At 46.9% G+C, this 12,501-nt stretch overlaps 1 protein-coding gene across 1 annotated transcript in view; it reads left to right on the top strand.

Annotated features, from left to right (window-relative positions):
- LOC141178793 (microtubule-associated serine/threonine-protein kinase 4-like) overlaps positions 1-11,249 on the top strand; it is a 63,847-nt gene extending 52,598 nt beyond the window's left edge. The window contains exon 13 of the mRNA XM_073660632.1: positions 11,158-11,249. Within this exon, the coding sequence (XP_073516733.1) occupies positions 11,158-11,249 (92 nt within the window). The remainder of the gene's footprint in view (positions 1-11,157) is intronic.
- Positions 11,250-12,501: the final 1,252 nt, after the last annotated feature.

The raw sequence follows: 12,501 nt of genomic DNA, 5'->3' as shown, positions 1-12,501 counted from the left end.
GGGGGTACAACATCACATCCCCACAGGCAACCATCCTCCCATCAAAGAACGGTACAAGCCTATACCACCAGCACACTACCAGAAAGCCAAGGAGATGTTGCACGACATGAAAAAGGCAGGGTAGTAAGGGATAGTTGTAGTCCCTGGGCAGCTCCCCTAGTGTTAGTCAGGAAGAAGTATGGAAGCATGAGGATGTGTGTAGATTACAGAAAAGTAAATCGCATTACACATAAAGATGCATACCCTTTACCACGAATAGAGGAATCCCTGGCTGCCTTAAAGTCTGCAAATCAAATTACTTTTCCACACTTGACCTCACTAGTGGGTACTGGCTGTGGCTGTGGCTGTAGCTGTGGCTGAGGAGGATCGGGAGAAGATGGCCTTCACCACCCCGATGGAACTCTGCGAGTTCAACAGTATGCCTTTTGGACTCTGCAATGCCCCTGGAACGTTTCAGAGATTGATGGAGTGCTGCTTGGGACACCGCAACTTCGAGACTGTGTTACTATACCTGGATGACGTGATTGTGTACTCCAAGACGTATGAGGACCACTTGAAGCACCTGGCAGAGGTATTTCAGTCACTGTCCCAGTATGGGATGAAGGTGAAGCCCTCAAAGTGCCACCTGCTCAAGAGAAAGGTACAGTACCTGGGGCACATTGTCAGTCCAGAGGGAGTGGCACCAGACCCGGAGAAGGTCACTGCCATCCAGAAATGGCCGGAGCCGAAGAACCTCAAGGAGGTACGTCAGTTCCTGGGACTAGTAGGATACTACCGGAGGTTTGTAATAGATTACACCAAGAAAGCAGCGCCTCTGCAAGACCTCCTGGTAGGACAGTCCCCCCAAAGGCAGAAATCCCCCATTCCACTGGGGTGAGGAGCAAGCCGAATCATTTCAAGAGATGAAGGAGATACTGACAGGCGACGAGATCCTAGCCTACCCTGACTACAGCCAACCGTTCCTGCTGTATACTGATGCCAGCAATGAAGGATTAGGAGCTGTCCTAAGTCAGAAGCAGAATGGCCTAGAGAAAGTGATAGCCTATGCAAGCAGGAAGCTCCGCCCGACTGAGAGGAACCCAGAGAACTATAGCAGCTTCAAGTTAGAGTTCCTGGCCTTGGTCTGGGCCATCACTGAAAGGTTCAAGCACTACTTAGCCTCCAGCAAGTTCACTGCCTACACTGACAATAACCCCCTGACTCATCTTGAAACAGCCAAGCAAGGAGCCATGGAACAGCGATGGATGGCTCGGCTGTCCAATTACCAATTCACAATTAAATACCGGGCGGGCCGCAAGAAAGCCAACGCCAATGCCCTGTCCAGGATGCCTCACCAGTCAGACACAGAAGAAGAAATGGATGACCTGGAGGAGATTGAGCTACCTGCCTTTCACCGGAATGGGATGATCCACGAGTAACGAGCCTTCAGGAGGCAGCGTGGTAAGATGTTAAACCCTTTGCCTCACCACAGCTGGAAGGAGACCCAGGACAGCGACCCGGTTGTCAGCCGTATCAAGGAGTTGATAACCCAAGAAGGTTCCTCCCTGGAGAAGGATGCGTCTCTCCAAGCAAAACAGCTGTGGAATGAGAGAAGCCGGCTGTTCATCTATTGAGAGAAGCTGTGCCGGAGGTACGTCAATCCCAAGACCCACAAGATGGTATGGCAGATAGTGGTCCCCAAGATGGAGATCCAGATGGTGTTGGAGGCCTACCACGATCAGGCGGGGCACTTTGGCTGGAAAAAGCTAGAAACCCTGCTAAAGTGTCGATTCTACTGGGTGGGAATGCGCAGCTCCATTGAGAAGTGGTGCAGAGACTGTGGACCCTGTAGCCTCAGAAGAAAAGACTACAGCAGCCAGAAGGCGCCCCTGCAACCCATCAAGATGACTTGACCCCTGGAGATCGTGGCCCTGGACCATGTCAAGCTGTCACCCAGCAGGTCAGGGTACTCCTATGCCCTGACCATAGTGGATCACTACTCCAGGTTCCTGGTGGTTGCCCCTGTCAAAGACCTAACAGCAGAAACAGCAGCAAAAACGTTCCAAGCATATTTCTGCAGACCCCATGGATACCCTGAGCAGGTGCTGACAGACCAAGGCCCAGCCTTCGAGGCCGAGTTGTTCAAAGAGTTCTGCCATTTGTATGGGTGTAAGAAGATAATAACTAGACCGTACCACCCCCAAACCAATGGTCTCTGTTAAAAGATGAACAACATTGTCATCGACCTGCTGAAGACCTTACCACTTGAGGAGAGAAATCAGTGACCAGACCTACTACCTGACCTGGTAGATCTGTACAATCACATACCTATGAGTTCCACCAATTGCACTCCAGCATATCTCATGCGAGCAAGACCAGGAAAGTTGTCCATGGACCTGGAGCTTGGTGTTGTAGAACCAGAAGCAGATATGTCCACTGAGGACTGGGACACATCCAGACAGGAGCAGTACAGAAGAGTACAAGCCTGTGTCGAAGACAGTCTCGCTAGGGTGAGGGACAAGCAGGAAGCCCACTATAATAAGAGTGCGCCAGCAGAACCCTTCACACCAGGAGAAGTGGTATTGAAAAGGAAAAGGAGAAACCACAAACTTGATGACCAGTGGGAGAGAGAACCCTACACTGTGTTGAATTCAAGGTTTGATAACAGGAAGACGTGTTTGATTAGCAAAGATGAAGGAAGAACAACTGCAATGGTATCTAGAGACCACCTGAAGTTGTGTCCAGAACTGCTAAAGCCCCAAGAAGTGCCTCTCATCACCCCGGAGGAACCTGAAGAAGCAGTAATCCATACTGATTTAGGAGATTTCCTGGCAGATTGGCCTCAAATAGGAGGAGCAGTCATAATCCCAGTACTCCACTTCTTTCGACAGCCAGAAGACCCTACCACAGCAAGATGAATCTGTAAGTGCTGCAGAAGAGCCTAGTGCTGCAGAAGAGCCAGCTCAAGAAGAATTCCCGGATGAAGCATCCCCGGCAGGAGCAGAGCAAGAAGGCCCAGCCAATGGTGAACTTGCCAGGCCCAAAGGGAGGTTAAGGCAGTTTTTCAATACCATCACTAGTAGAACAAATCGGGTAACTGACAACACAGATACCACACATTCTATGAAGACTCCTTTATCGTGATTAGTAATTCTTCTATATAAAGTAAATGACATGTGGGAGTATGGTGATGATTACCGCACCCATCCTTCTAAAATAATTCCAGTGCAGAAGAACAGCATGTAGTCTGACCTGGGTATCAGGGGTGTATTAAGGATAGCCAGGGCCCCGCGTGGCCCCCCCACGTGACGGGTCAGAGGTCACCATATACCTGAAACATTATTATTGAAAAAAATAGCTGCCGAGTGAAACTAACCTAAAAAACATCCATTAATCTAAAATTTACCTTCAGTTAAAAAAAATACTTTACCCATAGTATTGAACAGACCAACTTTAATATGTAATCAAGTCTCTTGCCAATTTTCACAAGGTTTTCATATCAATAGTGCAACAAACACAGAATACAGTAGAAAACATTAACAATATAACACTTCCATTACAACAGAAACATCAGTCATTATATCTAAAAGTGTCAAATGCATAACAATAAATAAATATATATTTTTCAAAAGCTGTCAGAACCATAAACTGTAGAAGCAAAGTATCCTCTCACTAAGCCTAAGCTCCAGCATACCAGATAGTTTGGGGTATGTTACTTGCTACATTTAATAGGTTAATTTGAACTTTAACCAAGGGATGTTAGTAAAGATTTGTCTCTGGAAGTGTCACCCATTTCCCCTGTATGAGGTTGACCAACCAAACTGGAGGCATGAAGGAAAAAAAAAAGAAAAACCAACAGATTAAGGCAAGACCTCACCTTTTCTGAGTAATATAAGACTCATGTTTAAAGCAATACTGCAGTTTTTTTGTATTACGGCACTGGAGTAGAGCCACTAATCTAAGTTCCCTGCCCCTAGTCTCATCCTTACCAACCGGCATCTTCATCTGTATTCCGTGAGGCTCCTGACGTTCTCCAGCAGTTTGTGACCTGCTGGCTTGCTCCAGTGTTTGCTGGCCTATCAGGAAGTCATAACTCAATTTAAGCCCATGAGATCCAGAACAAGGCCAGCAACAGGCCCCCACACTTATACTGAGAGCTTCTGACCATTACTTCAGGTCAGTCCAAAGTTGCAGTCAAAACATGGCTGTGGGACTGAAGCAACGCTGGGAAGAGCTGAAGACAGTGGCTAGTAAGTATAATAATAGGGTTAAGGGACCACTAGTTTAGTTGCACCACTCCAGCGCTGAAATAAAAGAAAACAAACCCTGGAGTGGGGCTTTAACCAGGTGACAAAACTGTCACTAGCAGTGATTACTGTGCAGGCGGAGGAGAGCAGAGGTGTGTGATTCCATATACTGCTCTGCATCTATCTCAGGCTGTGTGGAATAAAGCCCTGGTACCTGAGGTAGATGCTGAGCGCTGTATGTGACACGTGCTGATCGGACACTGCAGCTCTCATCTCAGTACTGTCCTGCTGCTGTGAGACAAGAACTGTAATGTGCCATCAGCACTTGTAACAAACAGCGCTCAGCATTTAGCCCAGGTGCCTGAAAGTTATTCCCCAAAGCCTGGGATGGATGCAGAGCAGTATATAGAATCATACACCACTGCACAGCAATCAATAGAAGGCAGATTTTATTTTTAACTAGTTAGACATGAGTATTATATACAGAGAAAGCCAGCTCTCATATCCTCTGCGATTGTGCGCTTTATCCTCTGCCTGACACCGCCTGCACATTATTGGGTAACATCATACAGGGAAAAAAGTAAATGCCCCCTTAGTTGAAGGGGAAATTGGCATAAAGTTTACAAGTAATTACAAAAACTAAAAATGGCTGCTGTGTCAGTCTGTGTGTTTTGTGAGTAACTTACAGTTTGGCTGGTACTTTGAAGAGGAAACACACGATGGTATGTGCTGTGCTTGAATTTTCAATACCTAAAAGAAATGAGGCAAAAAATAATTTTTCTTAACATCTGTTTACACATATACATAGTAACAGTCATCCTTCAACCTTAAAAAATAAGTCCATCTAGTTCAAGCCATAGCCTAACATGCTGATCCAGAGGAAGGCAAAAAAAAACCATGTGGCAAACACTAAGCTCCACATTGGGGAAAAAAATTCCTTCCTGACTCCATACGACAATCAGACTAGTTCCCTGGATCAACGCCCTATCAAGGAATCTAGTATACAGTGCTGTGCAAATTAATTGGGACAAAGCCAAAAAAACCCATATTTTTGAATATTTAATAATAAAATGTTATAATGCACTGTTACATACAAATTATAGTAAGAAATATGTCCTCCTTTAGCAGATATGAGATTTTCAATGCGTTTTGGCATTGATTCTACCAAGTTTTTGCATAAATTCTTCCATTCTTCATCATGGAACCACACTTGTATGGCACTGTTTATCATGCGTTCTTTGGTTGTACAGTCCATTTTGCCAAGACGTCTCTTCACAATGCTCCACAAATTTTCTATAAGATTTAAGTCTGGTGAATTGCCAGGCCAGTACAGCACTTTTACTTTATTTTCTTCCAGGAATTTCTTCACACACTTGGAATTGTGGCATGGAGAAAAAGTACACTAAACCACTCCTCACAGAAACAAGCTCTCAACTGAAGCTGAGGGGGCAGCTAGCTGTTATTTTCTGACTAAAACCAGTCAAACCACATTTTGTTACTCACGGTTGTACACTCACACCTGTTCAAAAAAGTTAAAACTGGTTTGAATCACTGACTGGTAACCAACTTACGATTTTACTTAAAAAATGCTTTGTCCCAATTAATTTGCACAGCACTGTATATAATCTGTAATATTATACTTATCAAGAAAGGCCTCCATGCCCTTCTTAAATGTTAGTAGTGAATCCCTCATTACAACATCATGCGGCAGAGAGTTCCATAGTCTCACTGCTCTTACAGTAAAGAATCCGCATCTGTGATTATGATTAAACCTTCTTTCCTCCAGACGTAGAAGATGCCCCCTTGTCCCCGTCTCAGGCCTCAGAGTAAAAAGATCAGTAGAAAGGTCTTTGTACTGTCCCCTCATATACTTGTACATACCGTGTTTCCCCGAAAGTAAGACCCCCCCGAAAGTAAGGCAGGGTGGGGGGTTTCGGGGGGGTCCGCCAATGTAGGGCACCCCCCGATTGTAAGGCAGGGTAGCGGGGGGGGGGCCGGGGAATGTAAGGCTGATTCGTCACAGGCTCCCTAGCCGGCTCGCAGCTGATTGGCCGATCAGCCTGTTCGTCACAGGCTCCCTAGCCGGCTCGCAGCTGATTGGCCGATCAGCCTGTTCGTCACAGGCTCCCTAGCCGGCTCGCAGCTGATTGGCCGATCAGCCTGTTCGTCACAGGCTCCCTAGCCGGCTCGCAGCTGATTGGCCGATCAGCCTGTTCGTCACAGGCTCCCTAGCCGGCTCGCAGCTGATTGGCCGATCAGCCTGTTCGCCACAGGCTCCCTAGCCGGCTCGCAGCTGATTGGCCGAATCAGCTGCGACGTCACCGCCTGCAGGCTCGCTCCGATTGGTCCAGCTTCCCCGGCATCCGAATCGTCAGCCCGGCACCGCAGAGGAGATCGAAACAGAAGGAAAGTAACGGTAAGTTCCGAAACTCTCTCTGTGTGTGTGTGTGTGTGTGTGTGTATACGATATGTGTACGGTATGTGTATGGGTGCCGTATGGGGCTGTGTGTGTGTGTGTATACGATATGTGTACGGTATGTGTATGGGTGCCGTATGGGGCTGTGTGTGTGTGTGTATACGATATGTGTACGGTATGTGTATGGGTGCCGTATGGGGCTGTGTGTGTGTGTGTGTGTGGTGGCAGAGTGGGGGGCAGAACCACTGTATGGGGAGGCTGCATACTGTTCAGCCTGTTTTTTTTCCCAATGTAAGGCCTCCCCCGAAAGTAAGGCAGGGTGGGACTTTTGGGGGTAAAATTAATGTAAGACAGGGCCTTACTTTCGGGGAAACACGGTAGTAATAAGATCACCCCTAAGCCTTCGTTTTTCCAAACTAAATAACCCCGAGTGAAATTGATAAGAAAGTGTGTGTCATATGCGAGTGTACTTGAGAAACACTTACTAGAAAGTCACTGGATCTCTGTTTTGTCTTTCTCCAAGAGCTTCTTGGTCCTGACACGTGTTCCATTGATCAAATCATGAGAGAAGTTCCTGCAGACAAACCCTGAAAAACATAATGCGAGTCACTTCTGACCAGATTGTCATCTACTTTTCTCAGAACGTCTACTTCTACTTCTCTTAACGTGAGAAAATGGCTGTGGATTTTTAACATTTCTTTTACTTTGTTAGTCCCCTTAGGCAACTTGAAACTGAACGTTAGATCACTTGTCTATATTCAAAAGTACTTTTGCATTGCTACATATAAAATCACTATTGCCTGTGAAGCCCAACCACAGAATGACAGTGGCATGTGAAGAGAACCTAGTATGTCCATATCCTCAAACGCTATTGACGCGCCCCCTGGGCAGCGGGGTACTCGCCAACCGGGCCTTGATGGATTTGGGGGATGTCACAGTGGCTGGCCAATTCCGTGACCCAGGGTGGTCAGTCCAAAAATAAAAGGGGGGATAAAAATGTAAACCAAAAAGGGGAAGTAGGGTAGGTTTGTAAATGTTCGTGACGCCACCCGTGGTACCCGGTAATGACTACTGGCGCTGCGACAGTCCTCTGAGGCCGGTGTTCCGGGCAGCTTAGTTGGTGCTACTCTCCACGGGTAGAGTAGGCCTCAGGGCAGTGTAGATGTGATGTAGAGTGGTGGCGGGTGCTGTGCCGCTGTAGAAAGAACAGGCAGAGATAGCGGTTGAAGTCATCCGAGTCTTTACTCACTTTTTATCAGCTCAGAGCTTCTCTCTGCTGTCACACGGCGAGCTGCGGCCGCCAGGGTGGGGCTCAGCACTTTCCAGGTAGTTCAGGAGCACCTGCCAGGACCCCGCTCTAGTGTGTTCCTCTCTTGCTCAATTTCTCCCGCCGTGTGTTCCCCACTGAGTCCCGTACGGGTGCTGCAATCTCTCTATGGGCAACGTGTAGTTCCCGGACCGACTGGGCGCCCTTTTTGGTGACTTGTGGTGAGGCTGAGGCGTAAGGCTGGGTCCTTCTGGGTAAACTCAGATTAGGGCATACAGGTGGCGACTCCGCTCCATCCGTATCCCCCTGGGATCCACATAAGCCTCCGGATTCTTCCGACAGAGACGTGAAGTACAAAGTCAGATTGGGGACCGGTTACCCCTCTTGCGGCCGGGTCCCTCTGGCTAGGCCAGAATAAGGTATGCAGGTGGTGGCTCCGCTCCGTCCATATCCCCTGGGATCCTTTCGCCTGTGGAGCTTGACTCCTCTGCTCCCCTCCTGGGCCTCCTACTCTCAGGACCCTGACCGAGACAGAGCCTACAGCAACTCTGCCCTGCTCCTCGTCTCGAGGCCTGAGACCGAGGACCGTGGACCCTCAGCTGGCTGCAGCGTTGTGCTGTCTACCGACCAACGACCCACAACCAAAGACAATGATACCAAGATGGCCTCCATATATATATGATCCAGCTAAGTGCTCAAAATAAATGCTTCCTCCACCCTCACTCACTACATGGTTCCCCCCAACTCCTCCATTCTGGCCCGGGGCGGCACTATGGTGCATATAGGCCCCCTTCAGAACTGGAGTGGTGTAGTGTTGAGTGTGTGTTTGGGGTCCTGTATGGTACTCCATCCTTACCTGGAAGAGGAGATATCACACCCTTAAGTGGGGTGCAATAACTCTGTGGCGACTGAGCCCGCAGGGGCGCCACATTATTGACCTGCAGTGCAGGTTAATAGTATAGAAAAGTGCCCAACCGCTGTACTGAACGTGCAGCTCATGGGAAAAAAATGGAATTTAAATCATTCCAAGAACCTTTACTGGCCTTCAGTCATACAGGTGTGTACAAAGCATCTACAATTGCAGCCCATAGCACTGCGAGTGGCTCCTGCAAGCACGTGTGACGCTCACAGCCCTCCCTGGGAAGATGGGGGGGTACTCAGAGCCGGGTCAGATGTTGGGGGATGTAGCCGTGGCCTGGACCCGTTCCGTGCCCAGGGCCGTCACATTAAAAGATTTAATGGGCTTTCAGGGTTGGTGTTAATTGAGTGGTTGTATTGACTACACCACCTGTGGTGCCTGGTGATTCTCCACCAGCTCTGCATTCAGTCCTCTGAAGCGGGATGTAGCGGCAGCAGAAGATGGTACTACTCCCCACAGGCGGAGCAGGGCCTCAGGGCAGAGAGGACAAGAGGATGGGAGCTGTTGTGGAAGATGTTGTGCGGTGTAGTGCGGTGCCGCGTTGCAATAAGAAACCGGAGGCCATAGGGGTAGTCCTCCAAGCTTTACTCACGGTAGAATGCTCAGCTGCAAGGCTTCTCCCTGCTCCTCACGGCGCGCTGCGGCCACCAGGACCGGGGTTCCGACAACCTCCGGGTAGTTCAGGTGCTTTGGTCAGGACCCCGCACCAGAGTGTTCCTAGACTTTCCCACTAGGTCCTCTCCTGTCCGTTTGTGGTGCGTTTACTAAGGCCGGGTCTCCCTCTGGACTATGCACAGAACAAGGGTACGGGTGGCGACTCCGCTCCGTTACCCGGTGGGATCCACTGAGCCTCCGGGCTTCTCTGACTAAGACTTGTAATGACAGAGTCAGATATCGGGGGCCGGTACCCCTTTTGCAGCAGGAATCCCTCAGACTAGGCCAGAATAGTGAGGACAGGTGGCGTATACTGCTCCGTCTTCATCCCCCTGGGATCCTTTTGCCTGCGGAGCTATACTCCTCCGCTCCCCTCCAGACCTTCTTAAGTAAGGACCTTGACCGGGTAGAGACAGCCGTTAACTCTTGCCCGTTCCTCGACTCAAGGCCAGAGTTCGAGGACCGTGTCCCCATCAACTGCAGGTTCACACAGAAAGCCACGTTCAGCGATGAAGATCACAATCAAAGACCTTGAACTTAAGATGGCTGGCTATTAAATATGAATTTAGTACGTGTAACCTCTAAGTGTATCCTCCACCCTCACCCACTACTAGGTTCCCCCTTACTTTGGTTCCCCCATCTCCACTTATCCCGGCTGGGGCAGCACCCTGGTGCCTTAAAGCCCCCCTACAGGTGGGAGAGATGTAGTGTTGAATGCAGAGGTGGGGTCCTGACAGCTGCACCATCCTTACCTCGAAGGAGAGATACCACACCTCATTAAAGAGATGCAGTACCCCTTTGGCGACCGAACCCTCAGGGGCGCCACACACGCCCTGGCACTTTGACTGATAGCTGACTCTACAGTGATGCACTGCATCGCGAGAGGTCAAATTGCTAGGGTGTGCTTACAGCAGCCACTCGCATGTATGACTGAAAACCGGCAGTTCTTGCGATGAAGTCTATTTCTCTCTTCTCATCTCTCAAACAATCCTGCTATTACATATAGACGCTTAAAAAAATTAAAATATCTTCTGGTAAACAGCCACCTTGGGGGGCCAGCAGCTAAGGGTTTATTTGGATCCAAGGGCCCAAGCTGGGGCTGCCACCCATGTGGCTCTTGCGTGGCGTGCCTCAATATAGAGTCTACGAAAATCTTTACAAATTCAAATGGTACGAAGCAATATAAGATTACTCATACCATCACATGTACCACAGTTGGGGTGATCTACAGTGCAAAATGCCCTTGCAACAGAATATATGTAGGCCTTACATCAAGAGAACTCCGAAGAAGAACTAGAGAACGCGTCTTGGATATCAAGGCAGCAAAAGAAATTTACAATGTGGATGAGCTCAAGACATTACCGCGTCACTTTATGAAGTTTCATAACAGTGACCCTTCTGGTCTCCAGTTGAGTGGTTTTGATAGGGTCTACCCAGGCACTAGAGGAGGTAACTGGAAAAAAATCCTGGCACAGAAGGAGGCAAGGGGGATCACTGTGTTGAACACCTTAACCCTCCATGGTCTCAATGAGACAAATAGTTTTGTTTCATTTCTTTAATATTGTTGGGTGGTTCCTAGTGGAGTGCATTGTATTATGGTCATTTTACTTTTAATCTTATTTTAATTGTTTTTATTCGTTTATACTTACGTTTTCTTCTTTCCTTCTCTTCTTAGTTCTTTCGCCTGACGTTTGCTATTTTTCAGAGTTGGTCATCTTCTTGAGCGTCATCATCACCAGTGCATTTGAACCTCTTTTTATATTTTAAAGAATTTAAATATCTTCTAGTAATATATGTATAATGTCATGCATTTATGTGCCCCATGCCTTTTTGTTATATAAATATATTTTTCATCTCATCATATTTTTCACTATATATTCACTAGCACAATTGCACTGTATGGGTCATATTATATGATAGGTGTCACACTATCCATCATATATCATAGATATATAATTTTTTCATATGATATATATTCTCCTATAACATTTTCACGTTATTATCTCATATACGTCCCTGGTATCCTGTTATTAATTTCCAGGGCAGGTCCTTGTTAGCTAGTGGACTGAAAAAAAGGTAATTAGCTCATATCACCTGAAACTCACAGGAATCCCAGGCTCACGGATTAGTGTCCAGCATACACTTGTAAGGATATATAGAAAAAGTAAAATCCGGTGCCACAAGCGATAAATCCTTTATTCCAAAAATTAAAAATCACATGTCCCTAGGAGGGGAACAACTGGACGCGTTTCGAGGACACAGCCCCTTAATCGTCAGTATACAAATGAATTAAAAAACAACACATTTATAATAAAAACTGTGACCACCCCTAAGCATGTGTGATAGATTAGTATACACATTAGGATATTAACTCCTACTTAGACAAGATTTGCGTGCAACAAATTCTCATAGAATATACAGACATAGACTTAGGGGGAAAAAAAAACAAAAAAAAAACTTTTTTGTAAATAATTTGCCATATAGATGCACAGAACAGAATATGCATATAATATTATAAATGCAAGTATATATATATATATAATTCAATAAAAAAACATTAAATCTGATCTATAATTCATACCTTGCGGTATCCGTGCATTTAATTTCAATATCCACAATTTTTCTTTGTTATGGAGCATTTTTTCCCAATTACCGCCACGATGGGGACGTGGTACTCTCTCTATGCCTGTAATATTTAATGTGCTTATATTGCCCGCATGTACCTCTCTGAAATGTTTGGAGAGACCTGATAACCTGATGGATTTTGAGGCAGGATTTGCTCCTGTAATATGTTCTGATATTCTTGCCTTAAGGGCTCTGGTAGTGCGGCCTATAGAATATTCTGAACAGCTGGCACAAGTTGCCATATAGACAACATGGGAGGTGTTACAATGTATATAAGACTCTATGTCATATTTTCTACCTGTATGTAAATCAGAGAAACTTGAACCCATAGCGACATATTTGCACATACAGCATCTATTTTCACCACATTTATACATGCCGACATATTTCAGCC

The sequence above is a fragment of the Phyllobates terribilis genome, unplaced genomic scaffold, assembly GCF_046119375.1.
Source record: "Phyllobates terribilis strain yellow unplaced genomic scaffold, ASM4611937v1 Scaffold_30__1_contigs__length_15301838, whole genome shotgun sequence".
NCBI lineage: Eukaryota > Metazoa > Chordata > Amphibia > Anura > Dendrobatidae > Phyllobates > Phyllobates terribilis.
Note: the sequence above shows the minus strand (reverse complement) of the source record. Positions and strands in the feature narration are given on the sequence as shown.